The sequence below is a fragment of the Leucoraja erinacea genome, chromosome 18 (genome assembly GCF_028641065.1).
Source record: "Leucoraja erinacea ecotype New England chromosome 18, Leri_hhj_1, whole genome shotgun sequence".
NCBI lineage: Eukaryota > Metazoa > Chordata > Chondrichthyes > Rajiformes > Rajidae > Leucoraja > Leucoraja erinaceus.
This window is the reverse complement of record NC_073394.1, coordinates 20,497,909-20,522,056: the sequence shown is the minus strand read 5'-3', so window position 1 is coordinate 20,522,056 and position 24,148 is coordinate 20,497,909. Positions and strand designations below refer to the sequence as shown.

The following is a 24,148-nucleotide window of genomic DNA, read 5'->3' as shown; positions in this document are numbered from 1 at the left end:
TGTTCATATATCCAAAAGCGTTAGCAATTTCTCTCTGAACGTACCATTTGTCAATTCCTCCACCACCAGCTGGAGTTCACAACCTTCCAAAAGTGAAGACATTTCTCCTCAACTTGGTCATAGAGTTATAAAGCATGGAAACGGATCCTTTGGCCAAACTTGGCCATGCTGACCAAGATGCTTCTTCTTAGCTAGACCCATATGTCTGCGTTTGACCCACTGCGCTCTAAACCTTTCCTATCTACATAGTAGATATCTTTTAAATGCTGTTCTAGTACCTTCCTCAACTACCTCCTCATGGACTGAAGGGCCTGTTTCCATGCTATATCTCTAAACTCTTGCTGTGAATATTGTGCTTAAGTATGCAAGGATATTGACTGAGAGAAGATTACAGATAAGCTCTGATGTTTTTCACAGTCATGAAGCCAGCCAGCACACAATGTCTAGTTTACTGGGCAAAGAACGTTCAAATGTTCAAAGAACATTTGTACAATACATTGGTGAGGCCACATTTAGAGTATTGCGTTTAGTTATGGTCACCCTGTTATAGGATTGATGTCATCAAGCTGGAAAGGGTGCAGAGAATATTTACGAGGATTTTACCAGAACTCAAACTTTTGAGCTATGGGGAGAGGTTGAGCAGGATTTATTGGAGGGCAGGAGGGTGCGGGGTGATCTTATAGAGGTGTATAAGAACATGAGAGGAATACATAAAGTGAATGCGGAGTCTTTCACCCAGAGTAGGGGCAACCAAGAACCAGAGGACATAGGATTAAGGTGAGGGGGGAAAGATTTAATGGGAACCCGAGGAGCAACTGTATTTTTTACACAAAAGATAATAGGTATATGGAATGGAATGAACAGCCGGAGGAGGCAATTGAGACAGGTATACACTAAGTTGGCACAGCAGTGGAGTTGCTGCCTTACAGCGTCAGACACCCGGATTTTATCCTGACTATGGATGACGTCTATATGGAGTTTACACGCTCTACCTGTGACTGCGTGGGTTTTCTCCGGGTGCTCTGATCTCCTCTCACATTCCAAAGACGTACAAGTTTGTAGGTTCATTGGCTTAGGTAAAAATTGTACAATTGTCCAAAGTTGTGTTAGTGCTATAAACTTGGTGGGCCGAAGGGCCTGTTTCCGTGCTGTATCTCTAAACTAAACTAAAGGTACTATCACAATGTTTACGAAACATTTAGACAGGTACATGAATAGGATAGGTTTAGAGGGATATGGGCCAAAGGCAGGCAGGCGGGACTAGTGTAGGTGGGGCATGTTGGTCGGCATGGGCAAGTTGGGCCGAGGGGCCTGTTTCCACAATGTATGACTCCATGGCTCTAAATTAGTTGGGTATAGCTGAGTCTCCAGTGTACATGGGAATGTTTCACTGCAAGTGTCATCACCCGGAGAAATAGGGAACTATTTGCCAAAAAGACTGAATGCCAGTGTCTCCAATAGTTATGAAGATCATAAAACAAACTATAAACATTGCAGAAAGTTTAAAATGAACCAGCTGCAAATTACCTCCTAGTAGAGCAAATGGATTACATTCACGTCCGTGTTATTTCTTATAACAAATACCATTGTGGTAACACAGCCCTGAAATGTTAAAATTGATGCTGAAGAATTCATCTAATTGAACTTGGCTTGCAAACGCTCTTGATTAAAAGTTAGATAATTGTGCTGAATGATGCAGGATAATTAATAATTAGAAAGATGTAGCAGTTCAGACAACCTTGTACTCTACGTTGCGAAGTGACATGGAATCTCAAGGGTTTATATTATCGTGAACACTTACCATCTGGTTGTTAAGACATTCGCTGATTCCTACGGTAATAGTCTCATTTGCTGTTGAAGCAATAATGTATGAGGCTGCTCTAGAAACGCCAAAGCTGTATCCATCAGATGTAATGATGTGCAGATTGGCAAGAATGGAACATCGACCTGCAAAAGTTAGATGCCTCACATTGTAATTTAAACTTTCCTGGTCCGAGAACACTGATGCAATTATAAAGAAAGCACATCAGCACCTCTACTTCCTGTGAAGATTACGGAGAGTCTGTATGTCAAGGAGGACTCTCTCTAACTCCTACAGGTGCACAGTAGAGAGAATGCTGACCGGTTGCATCGTGGCTTGGTTCAGCAAAGTGAGCGCCAAGGAGCAGAAAAGACTACAAAAAGTAGTAAACACTGCCCAGTCCATCATCGGCTCTGACCTCCCTTCTATCGAGGGGATCTACCGCAGTCGATGCCTCAAAACGTTGCTGGCAGCATCATCAAGGACCCACACCACCCTGATCACACACTCATCTCCCCGCTGCCTTCAGGTAGAAGGTACAAGAACCTGAAGACTGCAACATCCTGGTTCAGAAATAGCTCCTTCCCCACAGCCATCAGGCTATTGAACTCAACTCAAACAAAACTCTGAACATTAATAGACCATTATCTGTTTATTTGCACTTTATCTGTTTATTTATTCATGTGCGTATATATTTATATAATGTAATTGATCTGTTCTGTATTCATGCCTATTATATTCTGTTGTGCCGACGCAAAGCAAGAATTTCATTGTCCTCAGGGACACATGACAATAAACTCTCTTGAATCTTGAAACTGCTCTCCAAAGATCTGTAAACTGAGCTTCAAAGGAGAACATTGGAACTCGACATCCTCTTACATTCAGAGACAATTGGATGGGTACATGGATAGGATGGGTTTAGTGGGTTATGGGTCAAAGCTGGTGGAGCCCTAGGAAAGATGGAAAGGGTGCAGAGAAGATTTACCGGAGAGGTTGGGCAGGTTGGGATTTTATTCCTTGGAGTGCAGGAGGATGAGGGGGTGATCTTATAAAAGTGAATAAGATCATGAGAGGAACAGATAGGGTGAACCGTGAATTAGAGAATCGAGAAACAAAGGACATAGGTTTAAGGTGAGGGGGGAAAGATTTACTGGGAACTTGAAGGGCAACACACAAAGGATGGTGGATATATGGAACCAGCGGCCCGAGGAGGTATTTGAGGCAGGAACTATCACAATGTTTAAGAAACATTTAGACAGGTACATGGATAGGATAGGTTTAGATGGATATGGGCCAAATGCAAGCAGGTGGGACTAGTGTAGATGTGGCTTGTTGGTCGGTGTGGGCAAGTTGTGCCGATGGGCCTGTTTCCATGCTGCATGTCTCTATGACTATATCAATAGTAGAATCAAGGAACTGCAGATGCTTGTCTACACAAAAGGACACAAGGAGTTGCAGTAATTGGTTTACAAGACACCATGAGGCTTCAACTGTACTGCCTCGCCACTGTGCTGTCTGTGTGGAGTTTGCATGTTCTCCCTGCGACTGCGTGGGTTTCTTTCGAGTGCTCCGGTGTCCTCCCACATCCCAAAGACTTGCAAAATTGTAGGTTAATAGATCTCTGTAAATTTCTCCCTGTGTGTAGGATGCGAAAGTGGGATAACATAGAACTAGTGTGCAGGTGATTGTTGGTCGGCATGGATTCGGCGGGCCGTAGGACCCGTTTCCACGCTCTATCTCTAAACTAAACTAAAAGATGAGGACATTTACATTCATTGTTCAATGCTCAACAAAAGTTTAAATATCAATCATCAAATTAATATGTCGGAGGCCCCTGACTGCCAGGTGGTCTGTGTGAGACAATTCTTACAGTCTCCTCATAGCTTCTGTTTATTTTATACTTTGCCAAGTAATTTGGTGCATTTCCAAATAGTTTTTTTTTACTACAAAAGCTAACTAAGAACTTTATTACTGTTTCATTACTTTGTTTGCAGCGTAGAGAAATTTATTTTACGAAGTTTACAATAAAAGTAATTAGGTGGAAATTTGTTTTCATCTTATCGTTCAATTACTTTTTCCTCAGAAATCATAAGCATAGAAGTGCAAGTAAAGTAAGTTCTTCTTTCCATTTCAATGATTTATGTTTAACATGGCGGTGAGCTTCAAAAGATTAATATATTTTGTGTTCGGTTCTTGTGCAATAAATAGAGAGCGGCACAGTGGCACAGCAGTGGAATTGCTGCCTCATTGTGCCAGAGACGTGTATCCCTCCGATCCTGACTTTGGATGTTGTCTGTGTGGAGTTTGCACGTTCTGCAGGTCAGGCAGCACCTCTGGAGCGGATGGATGGGTCAGGCCTGGTTTGATTTATCGTAAGGGGGGGAGAGCAGGAAGAGAGCTGGAAGGGCAGGACCAAGCCTGGAAAGTGATTGGTGGAGAAACTGCAGATGCTGGTTTACGCAAAAGGCCACAAAGTGCTGGAGTAATGAAGTGGTTCAGGCAACATCTCTGGGGCACAAGGATAGATGACATTTTAGGTCAATGAGGTAGTATACTGGCCAAAACGTTGTCTATCCATGTTCTCCAGAGATGCTGCCTGACTCGCTGAGGTACTCCAGCACTTTGCGTCCTTAAGCAATAGATGGATATAGGTGAGGTGGGATTTGATTATAGATGGGTGCACAATGGCCAGAGAAGAAAAGGAGACAAAAGGCCGTGAGATAAGGAGAGGTACTAGGACAAATCATTATGGACTCTGAGGAGCTGCAGCCAGGCACCAACAAAGTCAGTTCATATGAAATCATAATCATTTTAATATACAACACGGGCACAAAGTCAAATATCTTACATGGACATTCCCACTGCGGACAACACTTGTCAGTGTTCACCTGCACGGCAAAACCACGGAACTCACAGCTCGGTGGAATGACGATCTGGGGACAATGATGAGATCGATTGATTTGCATTACTTGCCCTTCCACGCAGATCTGTGTGACACATTCATCTACATCCTGCGGAAATGGGATCTGCAAAACATAAGTTCATAAGTTATAGGAGCAGAAGTACAGCATCAAGTCTACTCCGCCATTCAATCATGGCAGGTCTATCTTTACCTCTCAACCGCATTCTCCTGCCTTCTTTCCATAACCCCTGACACCCGTACTGATGCAGAATTTGTCAATCTCCACATTAAAAATACCCATCGACTCCACATGACCTCCACAGCCGTCTGTGGCAGTGAATTCCACAGATTCACCACCCTCTTGATGAAAAAAATCCCTCCTCATCTCCTTTCGAAAGGTACATCCTTTTATTCTGAGGCTGTCACCTCTGGTCCTAGATTTTCCCACCAGTGAAAACTTCCTCTCCACTCTATCCAGGCCGTTCACTATTCTGTAAGTTTCAATGAGGTCCCTTCATCCTTTTAAACCCCAGCGAGGACAGGCCCAGTGCCGTCAAATGCTCATCATATGATATCATCCTTGGGATAATTCTCGTAAACCTCCTCTGCAACCTCTCCAATGCCAGTACATCCTTCCTCATATGGGGACCACAACTTCTCACAATACTCCAGATATGAGCCCTACGGCCCAGCTAGTCAATGCCAACTATCAATCACCCATTGATGCTATTTCTATGTGATCCCACTTTCTCTGCACATTAGGTACGGGAAGGAAGAGATTGAACTTTTTTTCACCTTCCATCACAGTGAGGAATGTGGAGTCTCTGTGGTGGATGTTTATGTTAAAATGTGTTGTGTGTTCTGTTGCTTTTTATTTGTATGACTGACTTGGCAAATTAAATTCTTCGTATATTGCGAAACATACTTGGCTAATAAAGTATTATTGGGATTGTGATTGTGAACTGCAGATGCTGGTTCAATCGAAGACAGACACACAGTACTGGAGTGACTCAGCAGGTCAGAACCCATCTTCAGACTGCATGTAGAGGTGGAGGTGGGGGAAATAAACTGGAAGCGCGTAAGGGCCAGAACAAATCAGGGCCAGCAACAGATGACCTAAGGTAGGGTGTTACCCATAATGGCCCATTGTTGGCTGGGGAAGGTGTAATAACAAGAGAGATACAAGGATGTGACCAGCGTTCACAGATGCTAATTAACCTATAAACCTGTATGTCTTTGGGATGCAGAAGAAAACCCATGTGGTCACAGGGAGAACGTGCAAACTCCACACACACAGACGGCACCCAAGGTCATGATCAAAACCAGGTCTCTGGCGCTGTGAGGCAGCGGCTCTACCCACCGCGCCACTGTGTTACCCCAAGTTCTTCCACTGAAAAAACTTTGGCTGAAGTTTTTCACTCAGGATTCCAGCATCTGCAGTTCCTTGCGTCTTTAGTGAAGATTAGAGGTCCACTGATATTTTACTTACAGTGCATTGGCTCGTTGGTGCGACGGTCAGACCTGTGGAGTAGGCAGTTGTTGTGAACACTGTTGGGCCAGCGACTGTTTGCAATACCCCAGCAGAAGTAATTGTCAATGAGGTGACATTGGATAAGGTAGATGGTAGTGATTCCGAGGCAGTTGATGACTGTGTAGTTGAAGATTCATATTTAACTGAAGTTACTTTCGAGGTAGTGGGAAGAGTTCCATTCAAACCCACAGACACCGTTTCCACAGTACTCATCAGTCGTGGAGATGGTGCTGTTTTTCCAACATCTTTACCAGTTTCAGTAGCAAGTCTGGTAGATGTAACAGGCGATGCAGTTGTCTTGTTAACTCCCGCAGATGTAGCAGACGCTTCATGCACTGAAACTGCTGATGTCTCCGTCACTAATGGTGTTTTAAACAAGACCGTCGTAGGCTTAGTTCCACCTATATCTAACGGCAGAGTGGTTACGCTTGCAGTGGTGGTTCTGGGGGCTGAGGTTGGTGTCGTCGCTGTGGAAAGTGAAAAGACAGTTACGGTCGCATTTATTGCATGCGCAGTTTGTGTTGTTTCAGACGTGACCTCTGCAGCAACAGTGGAGGATTCAGCTGAGGTACTTGTAAGCAACGTAGGCGAGACTGTGGTTGTTCCAAGTTGGGTGGTTACAGTTGCAGTGGTTGTTTTCAGTGTTGACGTTGGAAGAGACACACGTCGTGTGGATGTTGGGATCGCGGTGGTGGATGTTATTAATGGCTGCAAGGATGAAGTTTCGAACTGGGTGGTTGTGTGAGTAGTTGTGAATCTCATTGTGGTGGTTGGTTGCGGTGAGAGCGAGGTACCGCTCGAGAATGGTTCTGCTGTCGAACTGGCCGTCATTTCTGTGCTCTGTAGAGTTGAAGTCGTCTGGAAACTTTCCACAGTTGGACCACTTTCTGGACGTTTCGTAGACGGCGATGGATAGGATTGCTCCAGATACCACGTGGTTGTCATATTTGGAAATGCCACGGGCATCGATGTTTCGAGAGCTGTGATTTTTGAGGACACTGTAGTGGAGGCTGTTGAATGCAACGTGGTAGTTGATGTGGGGGAAACCTCTTTTGAAGTTGTACGCAATGTCGTTAAACCTAGATCAGTCGCAGGTGGAGTTGTTGTTGGGTGTATTCTTGTGCTCAGAGGGAAAGTTATAGTCCGTTCACTCGCACTTGGTGTGGTGGTTTTATATGTTTCTGTTATCAAAATTGGTGAAGATGTTGTTAATTCTTTAGTCGATGGATGGAAGGTCTCTACTGTCGTTGCTGACAATTTAAAGGGTCCGAGAGTCGATGATGATTTTGTCTTTTCTGTCGTCAAGGACACTGTTCCAGTGGACCAAGGGTACACAGTGAAGTGGGGATAATGTGGACTAGTGGACTTTGTGGTCGTCGCACTGAGCGTGGGAGGAACGGTTGGCTGCAATTCTTTGGAGGTTGGATATGTCGATGTTATTTCTGGAGTTTGAGGAGGTGAGGTAGTTTGAGTGGTTGACGTTGTCTCTGTGGGGGGATGTGCTACAGGCGTGGAGTGGGAAGTCTTCTCTGGCAACGGTTCTGTCTGCGAAGGAATTGTCTTGGTTGTGGTGGTGGGGCGCAATGCTGTTGGCAATGTTACCCCTGTGCTGGTTGTTGAAGGCTCCCTCGTGGTGACAGTACGTCGGGTTTCAATGGTTGTGGACGGCAAATGTGACTCGGTGTGTAACTGGGTTGGTTTTGTGGCTTCTATTGCCGTCGACATTTCAAGCACAGTTGTTGCTTTGGTGGTTATTATCCTCGCCGAAACGCCTAGCATGGAAGTGGGCGACATATACGATGTTGTGGATGGAACTAAAGCATGTTCTGTGGTGAGTGTTGTCCGTGACGTGGTCTCTGGAGCAGACGTCTCTGCCTCCATCGAGGATGGGGCCGGAGACGTGCCTGCGGTCAAAACCGAGGCACTTGTTGTCAGCTGGGTTACCAGGGGAGTCTTTACTGTTGACGTGGGAACAGACACCTTTGTGGTGCTTGAAGTTGTCGGAGAGCTGGCGGCTTGGCCTAATTCAGCCACTGTAATGGAAGTCAGAGGCTGGACTGACGCATTAAAGGCTGGAGTCGTGGACACCCCAGGCACTGCTGATGTGGATTTGGAAGGTTGAATATAAAGGGCTGGCCTGATGCCTAGTTGAAGAAATGAGAAATAAATAGACATTAAGACTTGACCTACTTCTTCAATTGTTCACTTTAGTTACAGTAGTTTATTTTATTGTCACGTGTACCGAGGTACAGTGAAAAGCTTTGTCGCATGCAAACCAGTCAGCAGAAAGACATGATTACAATCGAGCCATTCACAGTGCATGCAAAACACAGTTGTATGCAAAACTAAAAACAATAATTTTGGATAGGCAAAGCAAATTTTATAATATCAATACATTATGTCTTGCTATCAGACGTTCATCTTTATCCTCCCCACCTTTTAGTGTTTCATTCTAAAGACATAGGTGGATAGGAAAGGTTTAGAGGGATATGGGCCAAACGCAGGCAGGTGGGACTGGTGTAGATGGGGTGAGGGGAGGTTGTTAGAGGTTACCTAAAACTGGAGAATTCAATATTCATACCGTTGGGGTTGTAAGCTACGCAAGTGGAATGTGAGCTATTGTTCCTCCTATTTGCATTTGGCCTCGCTCTGGCAATGGAGGAGGTCCAGGGCAGAATGGTCAGTATAGGAATGGGGAAAGAGAGTGAAAATAGTTAGCAGTCGGGAGATCCCGACTTAGCGGGATCAAGCGCAAGTGTTCAATGAAATGGTCACCGAGTCTGTGCGGAGACACAAAGTGCTGGAGTAACTCAGAGGGTCTGGCAGCATTGCTGGAGAACATGGTGTGACGTTTCACAATGGTTGTGGTTGGGTGGGGAGATAACTGGAAGAGAAGTAATCTCTGATCAGTCTGAAGAAGGGTTCCAACCCGAAATGTTGCCTATCCATGTCCTCCAGGGTTGCTGCCTGGACCGTTTAGTTTAGTTTCGTTTAGTGATACAATGTCCCTGGAGAACATAAAAAGGTGAAGTTTCCCGTGTAAACAGGCCCTACAGCCCACTAAGTCCATGCCAACCACTGATCGCCCGCACACTTGTTCCATGTGGACGAACATCTTCACATCCATGCCCTACGCACTAGGAGGTAATTAACAGAGGGACCTTTAACCAAATAAAATCGCATGTCTTTGGAATCACACGTGGTACTGCCAACACTTTATCTCTCTTTTTCAGTTAAACTTCGTCCGCTTCTGAATACTGTTTACAGAATTGCTTGTTCTTTGTGTTTAACTCTGAGATTGATTTTCAAAGCATTGATTTCCATTCGCCAAGGGTGAGCTCACTTGGCTATATTTAACTTCACGTCTGTACAGGAAAGTAAATAATCAGGTGATCACTTACAGTCCTGCGGATACACGCATCTCTGCGTATCTTCATCAAACAGCATATCCATCGGACAACGAGGCATACAACCTTCCACACTGAGGAATAAAATAAAACGTTAAATCTGCGATTCATCTGGAATTTCCATTGATGCCCCAGGACAGACTTGTGATATAGAGTCATACAACGTGGGAACATGCCCTTCGGCCCAACTAGCCCATGCCGACCAACACGCCCCATCTACATTAGTCCCACTTGCCTGCATTTGACCCATATCCCTCTAAAACCTATCCTATCCATGTACCTGCCTAAATGTTTCTTAAACGTTGTAATAGTCCGCACCTCAACTACCTCCTCCGGCAGCTCATTCCATACGCCTACCATCCTTTGTCCGCACCTCAACTACCTCCTCCTCCAAAAACTCCACAGGCAGCTCATTCCATACTTTGCCTCTTACCAAAATTGTTGGTTTAACCTGTGCTCATAGTCGATTCATAAAATGGCAACTTTACCTGGCTAATCAGGCACGGACTTCTCGATAAAAGACCCTAACAATTATTGCGATTACTTGAAACTATAAAAATCATTACTCTTGGAATGTGTTAGAACATAGAACAGTACAGCACAGTAACTGGCCCTTTGGTCCACGATGTCTGAGCCAAACCAAGCTAAACTAATCTCCTCTGCCTGAACATGATCCATATCCCGCCATTCCTGATATATCCATTTGCCCATCTAAAAGTTTCTTAAACACCATTATCGTATCTGCCTCCACAATCGCGCCCCGCAGTGCATTCCAGACACCCACTGTGTAAAAAAAAAAAAAATAAATAAATAAATACTTGCCCCGTACATACCTTTTGGCCCTCTCACCTTAATGCATGCCCTCTTGTATTTGACATTTCCACCCTGGGTGTAAAGATCTTTTGGAGCATGTTACTTTTGATTGGTAATGGGCACCTCTAGATCTCTGCCTTTTAATGATCTTCACGTTTGTCATAGGTAGAGATTCATCCCCACTTCACAAACATTGAATCGTTGGAAGATTCAAGTTACTGTGTTTTAGGTCAAATATAGGTCTTTTTGAGTGAATGCCATACTGGTTTGCACCCAGCGAAGGTAAATATATTGGTCAATATTCCCCAATGCTGAATAGAATAGTTTATTGTCACATGTGACAAGTCACAGTCATTCTTTGCTTGCATACCTCGCCATGCACTCACAATGATTCCCCCACCCTCACAGCAGTCTCCCCATGCCGGAACACCATTGTCCAGTGTTCTGCCCCCCTCCCCCGACGCCGGGTCCCAATGCCGGGTCCCCATTGTTCAATTTCCCCCCCACGCTTTCTCCTTTGTTCCTTCCCTATTTAAGTACATTTTGCTGAACTACGGTAATTGAACAAGGTCAGAATGAGCTCATCATGGTGCAGGCTCTCGGTGTTAATTTTCCCCGTGCAACAGCAATTGGGACAAGGGGCAAACGATGGCCATACGTAGACAAAGCTTGCAGATGATGATAAATCTTTTGTCCAATAATCTTGTACTAAAACCTTCTCTGCTTAGATAGTGAGAATAAATACTCAGATCGAAGTATTTACTAACTGTCCAATGGCCTTTTTCAATCAATATATTCCTGTTTCTGTGATTTGGCAAAATAATTTCAATATTGCTACATTTATCTTTGGTTTACACGTGTATTCATTTCCACTCGTATAACTCTATTGACAAATTTCCCTCCCTTGGTACGGTTCATTATTGCCGCATGTGCAGAGGTACAGTGACGAGCTTTGTTTTACCATACAGAATAAAATCAAGGCAAACTCAAATACAGCAAATGGGAAGATGCAGAACATAATTCTCAGTATTGTATTACACCAGTTGGAGAGACAAAGTCCAATGTCTGCAATGGGGAAGAGGTGAATCGAACAGTACCCTCACTTATGGTCTTTGTCATAGTCATACGGCACGGAAACCTTCAGGCCATCACCCATCCATGCCCAACAGAAGGCCCCATCTAAGCTAGTCCTACCTGCCTGCATTTGGCCCATATCCTCTGGCAGCTCGTATCGTACCCCAACCACCCTCTGAGTGAAAACGTTGCCACTCAGGTTTGCCGCTGAAATCTTTCTCCTCTCACCTTTAACCTATGTTCTCTGGTAAACCCCTACTGTGGGTACGAGGCATTATTTTTGCAACATATTTTCAATTTCCTGAAACTTATTTTGGTTGTAGATTTGTGTACAAATGTATTCATTTCCACTTATATAATTCTATTGTCTCAAATTTTTTTCTCTTACTTAGGTTGAGGTTTATTATTGTCACGTGTACCGAGGTACAGTCAAAGCCTTGTCTTGCATGCCATCCAATCAAATCAGATAATATACATCATGCAATCAAGCAAAACTCAAGTGTAAGAGGTATAGTAAAGGGGGAGATACAGACTGCAGAATATAGTTCTCAACATTGTAGCGCATCAGTTCCATAGACAAAGTCCAATGCCCACAATGGGGTAAAGGTGAATCAAACAGTATCGTAGCTTACTAGTACAGTACCGGGCGGCTTGGTGGTGCAGCGGTGGAGTTGCTACCTTACAGCGAATGCAGCACCAGAGACCCGGGTTCGATCCTGGCTACGGGTGCTGTCTGTACGGAGTTTGTACGTTTTCCCTGTGACCTGCGTGGGTTTTTTTTCGAGATCATCGATTTCCTCCCACACTCCAAAGACGTACGGGTTTGTAGGTTAATTGGTAAATGTATAAAAATGTTCCCAGTGGGTGTAGAATAGTGTTAATGTGTGGGGAATCGCTGGTCGGCGCAGAACCGGAGGGACGAAGGGCCTGTTTCCGTGCTGTATCTCTGAACTAAACTTATGAAAGTTCATGTAATGATAAGTTGTAGCCGTCCCCAACATGCCCTAAATGTAGCTATATAAAAAATATGATAAAAAGTGCAACAGAAATTTAAACCTTGTAGTGGTGTGTAGGAAGGAAGTGCAGATGCTAGTTTAAACTGAGGATAGACACAAAATGCTGGAACAACTCAGCAGGACAGGCAGTATCTCTGGATAAAAGGAAAGGGTAATGTTTCGGGTCTCAACCCTTCTTCAGTCTAGAGGGTCTTGACCAGAACCATCACCCATTTGTTCTATCCAGAGAAGCTGCCCGTCCTGCTGAGTTACTCCAGCATTTTGTGTCAATCTTAAATTTTGTAGTGATGGATTTACGAAGTTGTATAAAATTACTATTTGTATATGATTTATTTATATTTTCTGAAGATCATTGGAAATTCTACCATTGGGAGTTTGAATACTGCACAAGTGGTTGCAATGCAGAGAAGGACACAAAGTGCTGAAGTTACTCAGCAGGTCAGACAATGGGTAGAGCAAAGGGATACAGAGAGATACGGAGTGCAGATTATAGGTCTCAGTAGTGCATCCGTTCCACAGACAATCCCAATGTCTGCAATGGTGAATCGGCCAGCACTCTAGCTTAAGGTCTTCACGGAAGTGAGCACTGCATTTTCAGGAGGCATCACAGTGGCATGTCAACTATGTTGCATTTTCAGATTTAGATAGAGATTTACTTTACAAATAAGTCACAGCGAGGCAGAAAACTACAGTCGGCTAATCTGCTGGATTCAGCCACTGAACTTTATCCGTAAATTTAGCAACAAGTCCAGCAATGAGGTATTAAATGTGGCATTCTTCAACAATACCAAACTAAGTTACCTATAAATATTAGCTTTGAACTAGTCAAAACTATTAATCAACAATGTGGATCAGTTCCATGATTGCATTACTTCCTTCTGGTAGTTTAGCTAGTTTAGTTTAATTTAGTGATACAGCATGGAAACAGGCCCTTCGGCCCACCAATTCCACGCTGACCATCGATCATCTGTTCACACTAGTTCCATGTTATCCCACTTTATCATCCACACCCTACACGCTAGGGAGGGCCAATTAACCCGCAAAAAAAAACATGTCTTTGTGATGTGGGAGGAAACCGGAGCACCAGAGGAAACTCCACAGACAGACAGCACCCGAGGTCAGGATCGAACCTGGATCTCTGGTGCTGTGAGGCAGCGGCTCTACTCGCTGTGCCACAGTGTCACCCTAAAGTAGTAGTAAAAGCAAATAGGACCATTTATAACAAAGCTTTCAGTAAAATGACTGGATAAAATCCAGCATCCTTGATGGAAAGTCTACCTCTGTAACTCTGAAGCAGAGGGAAAAAAACATAAAGTTGAAATGATAGAGTGCAGATCAAGGTGGAGCACAGGCAAGAGAGGGGGAGAGAGTAGGGGGTGGGGGGGGCAGGGGAGAGAAGAAAGGGTTGCTGAATTAGTTTATGAACAGGGTGTTTGTAATTTAGGCTGTAGACAGTATGGGCCAAGCTGGCTGTCTGTCTGTCTCTGTCCGGCTCCGTCCCTCCCTCCCACTGTCCATCCTTCTCCGTCTGCCCTCTCCGTCTGTGTCCGTCTCTCTCTGACAGTGTGTCTCTCACTCTGCCTGCATCTGTCTCTCTCCGTCTGTGTGTCTCCCTCTCCATCTGCATCTGTCCTTCTCCGTCTGTGTCTCTCTCTCCTTCTGCATCCGTCTCTCTCCGTCTGCCCCTCTCTCTGCATCTGTCTCTCTCTCCGTCTGGATCTGCCCCTCTCCGTCCATGTCGGTCTCTCTCTTCGCCTGTGTCCGTCCCTCTCTCCGTCTGTGTCTGCCCCTCTCTGTCTGCTTCCGTCCCTCTCTCCGTCTGCATCTGTCCCTCTGCGTTTGCCCCTCTGCGTCTGTGTCTGTCTAACTAACTGAAAGACACTCTCCAGACTCATGTACAAGCAATGCAAATTGATGAACAGTTGTGGATTCACAGTGGAGGCTGCTTACTCTCTGGAAATTGAACACCAGCCCGGACCAATGCATCTGCAAAGTCCACTCAGTGGGTGAAACCAGGAAGAAATTCACATGATGAAAATAGTTATCTGTTTGCGATTCGTACAAAACTTTATATAAATCACATACATTTTATAAAGCAACATCTTAATTTTCAGAATAAAAATTGAGTGACTTTTGACATGAAATACAAGGAACACATGCGGAGGATATTAAAAGCTAAAATGATCAGTCAGTTGTCAAAAGCTTACATTACTTAGTGTGAGCCCAGAATAGCCAAATAAATAGTGATACGAAAATGAAATCCTGTGAACGTGCACAGATGTATTTAGATCACGGCTCTGCCTCTGAAAGCAAACTTATCCTTAAATTCTTAGACATAGCAGATGCATGCATTGCATGCCTGCGGATTTGTGTATCATTTTTTGATATGTTGAAAATCAGACCTCACACAGAGATTAATGTGGATAGATTATTTTGCGATAGAATGGAGAAAGCAGGAATATTATTTTGTTTATTGAGCAGCCGTTGAGTGACATTAACAGTGAAGCAAAATTCAGAAAGCTTACAGGACAGTGGCTTTGCATCTGTAGCTCTACCCAATACAGGCACCTCCTGACTTAAATAAAGGTAACATTCTGTGAACCCTTATGTTAGTCGTATTTTACGTAAGTTAGAATCATCAACTGTGTCTGTCACTGAGAGTATTAGCTGTCTCAATGGTGTCCGTCTGTGTCCAGGGCACTTTCTGCAGCGCAAGGCCTTCTGGGTAATCACTACCACCATTGCCGGCTTGTTTCCGGTGTAAACTTAAGTGAATGTACAGTGTTGTTGAAATTATAAACAGCCTTGATTGCTGTAGGGACTGAGTACAGAATTGTTTACATAAGTGAGAGTCTACACAGGGGCGTAGTGGTAGAGCTGCTGCCTTACTGTGCCAGACACCAGGGTTCAATTCTGACTATGGGTGCGGTCTGTATGGAGATTGCATTTTCTCCCTGTGACCACATGGGTTTTCTCCGGGTGCTCTGGTTTCCTCCCACACTCTAAAGATCGTCATTAATCAAAAGATGTATAGATTTGTAGGTTAATTGGCTTCAGTAAATTTGTAAATTGTTCCTGTGTAGGATGGTGCTAGAGAGCGGGGATCGCTGCTAGATACAGACTCGGTGGGCCGAAGGGTCTGTTTTCGCACTGGATCTCTAAAGTCCAAACATTATTTAGGCAGAGTTGATTAGCTTAACCTGGCATCGTGTTCAGCATGGATATTGTGATCGACCTGCTCAGTTATTCCACCATTTTTGAAAGAATAGAGAAAGCAGGAATATCATTTTGTTCACTAAGGGCGGCACAGTGGCACAGAGACCAAGGTTCGATCCTGACCTCTGATGCTCTGTCTGTGTGTGGAGTTTGCATGTTCTCCCTGTGACCATGTGGGTTTCCTCACATTTCCTCCCACTGTGTTTGTACAATAATTTGCTTTGCAAAAATTGTAAATTGTCCATGTGGGATAGTTTGACTTGACTTCAGAATTAAGGGACAGAAGTTTAGGGGTAATATGAGGGGGAACTTCTTTACGCAGAGAGTGGTGGCGGTGTGGAATGAGCTCCCAGTGGAAGTGGTGGAGGCAGGTTCATTAGTATCATTTAAAAATAAATTGGATAGGCATATGGATGAGAAGGGAATGGAGGGTTATGGTACGAATGCAGGCAGGTGGGACTAAGGGGAAAAAATTTGTTCGGCATGGACTTGTAGGGCCAAGATGGCCTGTTTCCGTGCTGTAATTGTTATATGGTTATATGGTTATAGTGCTAGTGTACGGGGTGATCACTGGTCGGCGCGGATTCCGTGGGCCAAAGGGCCTGTGGACGGCTTGATTGTAATCATGCATAGACTTTACGCTGATCAGATAGCACGTAAACAAAAGCTTTTCACTGAACCTCGGTACACGAGACAATAATGAATGAAACTAAACTAGACGATGAGAAAGTGTGAGGCAAAAGGAATGAAGAGTTAACTAATATCATCAGCTAATAGCACGGCAGAATAGTCAAAGTACTAGCAGGTGTGTTTTCAATCTCTTGCAGGAGAACTCAATGTATAATTAGCACTTGGTCAGAACGTTAAGCCCGTGTTTACAGCCTGGAGATCAAAGTGTTGACAATTATTGATGCTGCTCCCTCTAAATCAGTGGACAACAGCAGCACACAGATCATTTAAGTTTACGGTCTACTTGCATCTAACCCTCCCTCTCACATCACACTTCATCACATGCTGGCAACCCCTTTTATAAACCTAGCCGTAAACCTCAAGCTATTTTGAAGAAAAGTTGTTAAAAAATAAAATCAATCTTTCATTCATAAACTGCTTCATGGAATGGAGAACAGTGCAAAAAAGTGCTGGAGTAATTCAGCGGGACAGGTAGCATCTGAGGAGGGAGTGGACTGATGACCTTTCGGGTCGGGACAATCCTTCAGCAATGTCATCTGTCCATTCCTTCCAAAGATGCTGCCTGAACCAATGAGCACCTTGTGTCTTGCTCAACATTACAGCATCTGCAAATACCCATGTCTCCATAGAACAGTACAACATAGGAACAGATCTTGCAGCCCACAAAGCCAAACATGATGATGCCAAAGTGAACTAACCTCCTCTGTCTGCATATGATCCATATCCAACTAAATGTCTCTTTAAATGCCACTATCTATTCTATTCTGCCTCCACCACCACTCCTGGCAGTGCACTCGCCACCCTCTGTGTAAAAAAATAAATAAATAAATGCCTATATATCTCCTTCTAACTTTGCCCCTTTCATCTTAAAGCTATGCCCTCTAACCCTTAACATTTCCAACCTGGGGTAAAAAGGTTCTGATAATTGTTAGAGAAATATTGCATGTTCATTCATCAGGCTGTGCAGAAGAAAGGGCAGGAGATTTAATGTTTCTGGATGTGTCCACATTTACCTTGGTAAATCTTGACAGACGTTGCCTGTAGGATCTCTGCAGGTTCTGATACAAGGATTGGCACAAGTCTCGTACCGCCACTCACAGGTAGAATAAACCGGAGACAAGACCTCAGCATCTGTATAAATACACAAAGAAACGTTTCATTTGGGAGTCCCTACATACAACAGCGTGAAACATCTGGAATCACATCCAGTAGAAACAAGGAATTGCAGATGTTGGTTAATTCACAAAAGGTCACAAAGTGTAGAAACAAAGAACTGCAGATGCTGGTTTACACCAAAGATAGACACAAAGTGCCGGAGTAACTCAGCGGGTCAGGCAGCATCTTTGGAGAAAAAGAATGGGTGATGTTTCGGGTCGGGCAGTGGGACACAACATTTTGCAACTTGTGGACCTGCCACTTGACAGCTCCAGCAATCCGAGTTCAATCCTGACTTCAGGTGCTGTCTGTGTGGAGTTTGCACGTTCTTGTTGTGACTACGGTATGTGAGTTTCTTGCTGTGACTACGGTATGTGAGTTTCTTCCCATGTACCTTCAGATTTAGGGACAGTTTCTTCCTAGCTGTTATCAGGCAACTGAACCATCCTATCAACAACTAGAGAGCAGGCCCGTCCTTCTATCTACCTCATGTGAGACCCTCGGACTACCTTTCATTGGACTTTACTGGACTTTATCTTGTACTAAACAGTATTCCCTTTATCCTGTGTCTGTACATTGTGGATGGCTTAATTGTAATCAAGTATAGTCTTTTCTTTGACTGGATAGCTTTTCACTGTACCTCGGTACACGTGACAATAAAAATAATAAGCTGAATAAACGTTTACGTAAGTCGGGGAGTGCATGTACAATTTCTTGAGGAATTTCTGATGTGTCTGCCCTCAACTAGCTCCAGTTGGGCAATATTCTGGTTTTGTTCAAAGAACTCGGATGAGATTAAAATTTTTGTTACTCAGTAACTTGGGATTAATGTTGGCCAGCCGACTCCACAGCTGGAGTGTCGAGATATTTATCTGAAATCGCACTGGTGAAAAAGAGCAGCACCTGTTGGAAAAAGGCTCTTATTACAGATTATGAAAATAATTAAGCCTGTTTTATGCACTTCAATTCTTAATTCAGAAGAGGCATTACAATATAACATACCACAGAACATTATGGTATCAACCATTTTCAGACATAAATGAAAACCTTGAATACTGAAATTATTCAATTTAAATCCAGGTTTATTATCAAATACTGGTCGATCATTATTTGACGCATAGAAATGTTATAATGCTGGATCTTAGTTTAATTTATTGTCATGTGTATCAGGATACAGTGAGAATCTTTTTTTTTGCATGCTATTTGGTCAGCAAACGTACCTAACTACTTGTGCTCCAGAGATGCTGCCTGACTTGCTGAGTTACCCCCAAATTTTGTGCCTATCCGGTGTAAAGCAGCATCTACAGTTCCTTCCTGCACATACATGATTATAATCAATCCGTCGACAGTGTACAGATACATGATTGGCCAGGCTAGCACTTTACTCCCTGAATGTGGGGCTATCTTACAGAAGTGTACAAAATCATGAGGGAAGTAGATGGGGGTGAATGGACAGATTATTTTACCCAAGGTTGCAGAATCTGGGGGTGTGGGGGCAGGGTTGTGGAGAAGTGTTGTGGAGGAGTGTTGTGGGGGCGGGGTTGTGGAGGAGGGGGGAGTGAGCTCGGAGAAAAGACGGGGGAAGGGCTATGGGGGAGAGGGGGGCATCACGGGAGAGGGGGGGAGGAGCCAGCGAAGGGGGACCAGAGGAGTAGTGGCTGGAATTGTCAGTCTGATGGGGACTCACAGCGGGCGCTGGTCGCTGGTCATTCTCCTCCGCCGGGATCCGAGTCTCCGCTTTCCTCAGCTGCTTGGGGTGGGGCTGCTGCTTGGGGCAAGATGGGGCTGGGCTGGGCAGGGCTGGTCTCGGCTAGGCTGGGCGCGGCTGAGCTGCTTCAGGTCCCTCCGAAAGTCCGGTTGAAAACCTCCACCGGCCACCCTCAGCTCCAGTAAAGACACGCTGGCGCAGGAAGGGGCAGACTATCCCGGGGAGTGACAGGGGAAGAGACTAATCTGCGCGGCGCTGACTGGCAGGAGAAGAGATCAATCTGCACACGCGCGGTTTTTAAGATTGTTAAACCTCGTTAACTTATTAACTTATACGACATTCAACCGATTGGAACGAAACTTGGTGCAATCGCAGCGCAGGAACTGATGAGTTAACTGGCGAAAAATCGTAGAACTATCGCAAACCATTTTTACGCAAATAGAAAGACCGTCAAACCCGAAGATAACAAGTTCAGAGTTTTAGTTATGTATAGATGGGGCCAACGAGTTCAATTTGGCCCACTATAATATTTAGCTGGCAAAATTCCTGAACTCAAATGTGTCAAGGAAAATTTCCAGATTGAATCGTGAGATGTATGAGTCACTCCATGAGGAAGCTTTGAATAAGATTGCATTGTATTCACTGGAAGGATGAGAGGTGATCTCAATAAAACACGTTAGGTTCTGAAAAATAATTACCGAATTGATCCTCGGATGCCTTAGCTGAAGATTCGTTACCTTTGAGACATTATCGCAGTATAAACAATCAAGTAGTTAGGACTGAGATAAAGTAAAGCACTTATCATTTGTGCATCTTTGTAATTTTCTACACCAGATGCTCAATCCACGAGTACCAGATCAAGACGAGTGGAGATCTGATTGAAGTATATAAAATTATGAGGGGCAAAGACAGGATAGACTGTCAGAAACATTTGCCCAGGATGTAAATGTCAGAGACTAGAGGGCATAGCTTTAAAGCGAGAGTGGCAAAGTTTCAAGGAGATGTGTGCGGAGCAAGTTTTTTATTAGACACAGGGAGTGGTAAGGAGTTTACACAGAGAGGATATCGGTTCCTGGTCAATCAAGGAGGACACTGGGACCTTCCCACCACACACAGCCTTCCCACCACACACAGCCCGGTCATTCACGGGTACTGACCTCCCCACCATCGAAGGGATCTACAGGTGTTGCTGCCTCAGAAAAGCAGCCAGCATCATCAGAGTCCCACACCACCCTGGCCACACTCTCATTTCACTCCTGCCATCAGGAAGATGGTATAGGAGCCTGAAAACTGGAATGTCCAGGTTCAGGAGCAGCTTCTTCCCTAAAACCATCAGACTATTGAACTTTACAAACTCTGGCCAGAATCTGAACTACAAACTACCTGGGTTGCATAAGGGACTTGGGAGCTTTGTGTTTGGTTTTGCACTATATTGGGTGTTTGTGTTTTATTAAACTTCTTTTTGTGGTTTAGTAGGGTGTCTACCGCGTACTGAATACTATGTTTATATACCTGCTGCTTCATTGTTCCGTTTTGGGACGTATGGCAACAAAACACTCTTAACTCTTGGCTTTGACAGATGACCAAACATGAGCATTGTATCTACTACAACACAAATGCTGCCACCTACTGCCGGCAATGCTATACCCCCGATACACTGATAAAATATATTAACGTGTAAGACTATTAGCTGCATGATGGAGATAGTACGATAACATTAAATATACTGTACACTCGCGGTTTTTAAGATTGTTAAACCTCGTTAACTTATACCACATTCAACCGATCGGAACGAAACTTGGTGCAATCGCAGCGTAGGAACTGATGTGAACTGGTGAAAAATCGTAGAACTATCGCGAACCATTTTTACGCAAATGGAAAGACCGTCAAAGTGAATTGAAACTAAATAAAACCATCACACAAATTATTGCTAAGAGCTCGTACAATCCTTGTCTTGCACAAATTAGGAGTCTGATCTTTTTGCTTAATTGTGCTGGGTATTATCCCCTCAGTGTAGCTGTCCCAAAATTGGCAAAAATCCAATGCAACAGATTATGGGTTTTAAAACATATTTTACTTTTGATACAGATTTAACATCAGAAGCTGGTAAATTAGTTGGATGGAACTGAAAAGTTGGTTTATACCGAACAGAGACACAAAATGCTGGAGTAACTCAGTAGGTCAGGCAGCATCTCTGGAGAAAAGGAACAGTTTCATTTAATTTAGAGATACAATGCGGAAACTGGCACTTCGGCCACTGAGTTCTAGGGTCGTAAGGTCATAACTCATAAGTAATAGGAGCAGAATTAGGCCATTCGGCCCATCAAGTCTACTCCGCCATTCAATCATGCCTGATCTATCTCTCCCTCCTAACACCATTCGCCTGCCTTCTCCTCATAACCCCTGACACCCGTACTAATCCAGAATCTGTCAATCTCCACCTTTAAAATATCCAATGAGCTTTCACAGCCTTCTGTGGCAATTAATTCCAAAGATTCACCACCCTCTGACTAAAGAAATTCTGCCTCATCTCCTTTAATTATGAGGCTATGACCTCTAGTCTTAGACTTTCGCACTAGTGGAAATATTCCCTCCACATCCACTCTATCCAAGCCTTTCACTATTCTGTATGTTTCAATGAGGTCCCCCCTCATTCTTCTAACTCCAGTGAGTTCAGGCCCAGTACCATCAAATGCTCATCATTGGCTAATGTACTCATTCCTGCGATAATTCTTCTAAACTCCTCAGGACCCTCTGCAGAGCCAGCACATCCTTCCTTAGATATGGTGCCCAAAATTGTTCTAAATACTTCAAATGCAGCCTGATAAGCACCTTATAGAGCCTCAGCATTATAACCCTGTTTTTGCATTCTAGACGTCTTGAAATAAATGCTGGGATTGCGATTGCTTTCTTTACCACCGATTCAACATGCAGGTGTTGGGAATCCCAAGTCCCTTTGCACCTCCGATTTCTGGTTTCTCTCCCCATTTAGAAAATAGTCTATGCCTTTATTCCTACTAACAAAATGCACAACTCCACACTTTGCTGCACTATATTCCATCTACCACTTCTCTGCCCACTCTCCCAACCTGTCCAAGTAATTCTGCAGAGCTTGTGCTTTCTCTACACGACCTGCCCCTCCACGTATTTTCGCATCATCCGCAAACTTGACCACAAAGCCTTCAATCCCTTCATCCAAATCATTAATCTACAGCGTGAAGAGTAGATTCCGTGGGCTCTCACCTCACTCAGCAGCCTCATGTGTGGCACCTTATCAGAGGCTTTCTGTAAAGCTGTCCTGCTATTTATTTCTTCAAAGAATTCAAACACTAACACTATCCTACAGACACCGCACCACGGACAAGTTACAATGTTACCAAGCCAAATAGACAACAGAGCTCATCTCTAAACTTCTGGAAAAAGAGGCACAACGTGCTGGGGAAACACAACGGGACTGGCAGCATCTCTGCAGAACATGGATCCATGATGTTTCGGGTCAGGGCCCTTCTTCAAACAATGTTCAATTGAAGGTATCAAGTACAAATCCATTTATAGAACTGGCTTTTTGAACGTTGTCTGATCATCTGCCAAAATAAAACACACCCTTCACCTGTATCCACCTATCACTCACCAGGCTTTGTCCCGCCCCATCCCCCAGCTCTCTTCTAACTTCTTCCCCCCCACTACAATAAGTCTGAAGAAGAGTTCCAACCTCAATCATCGCTTATCGATGTTCTCCAGAGATGCTGCGTGGCCCGCTGACTTACTCCAGCACTTTGTGTTTTTAGACTTTAGACTTTAGAGAGGATTACCATTGAAAGTAAGAGGAAAAGTGGTCATTTTAGCTCTTGTGAAAATGAGCACTAATTTCTGCAATCCACATTAAACTGCATCTGCCATGCATCTGCCCACTCACCCAACCTGTCCAAGTCACCTTGCATCATCATAGTAATCTCCTCAAAGTTCACACTGCCACCCAACTTTGTGTCATCTACAATTTTGCTAATGTTACTTTTAATCCCTTCATCTAAATCATTGATGTATATGGTAAATAGCTGCTGTCTCAGCACCGAGATTTGCGGCACCCCACCAGTCACTGCATGCCATTCTGAAAGGGACCCGTTTATCCCTACTCTTTGTTTCCTGTCTGCCAACCAATTTTCTATACATGTCAGTACCCTACCCCCAATACCATGTGCTCTAATTTTGCCCACTAATCTCCTATGTTTTAACCTTAATCTGCTTTCTGAATATCCAGATACACTACATCCATTGGCTCTTCCTTGTCCATTTTCCAAGTTACACCCTCAAAAAATTCCAGAAGATTAGTTAAGCATAATTCCCCCTTCGTAAATCCATGCTGACTCGGACCAATCCTGCTACTGCTATTCAAACGTGTCGCTATTTCATCTTTTATAATTGACTCCAGCACCACCGATGTCAGGCTAACTGGTCTATAATTCCCTGTTTTCTCTCTCCCGCCTTTCTTAAAAAGTGGGATAAACCTAGCTACCCTCCAATCCACAGGAACTGATCCTGATGCAGTGTGGAAACAGGCCCTTCGGCCCACTGAGCCGTGCCGTCCAGCAATCACTCCGTACACTAGCACTATCCTACACATTAGGGACAATTTACAATTTTACCGAAGCCAATTAACCTACAAACCTGCACGTCTTTGAAGTGTGGGAGGAAACCGGAGCTCCCGGGGAAAACCCATGCAGTCACAAGAAGAACATACAAACTCTGTACCGACAGCACCCATAGTCAGGGTAGAAACTAGGTCTCTTGCACTGTGAGGCAGCAACTCTACCACTGCACCACCATGGCCACCATCT

General features: G+C 44.2%; 1 protein-coding gene across 1 annotated transcript in view; it reads right to left on the bottom strand.

The window, feature by feature from the left end:
• otog (otogelin) overlaps nucleotides 1–24,148 on the bottom strand; it is a 121,807-nt gene that overhangs the window by 23,999 nt on the left and 73,660 nt on the right. The window contains 5 exon segments of the mRNA XM_055649513.1: nucleotides 1,802–1,947; nucleotides 4,650–4,827; nucleotides 6,193–8,378; nucleotides 9,636–9,715; nucleotides 17,464–17,581. Coding sequence (XP_055505488.1) covers nucleotides 1,802–1,947; nucleotides 4,650–4,827; nucleotides 6,193–8,378; nucleotides 9,636–9,715; nucleotides 17,464–17,581 — 2,708 coding nt within the window.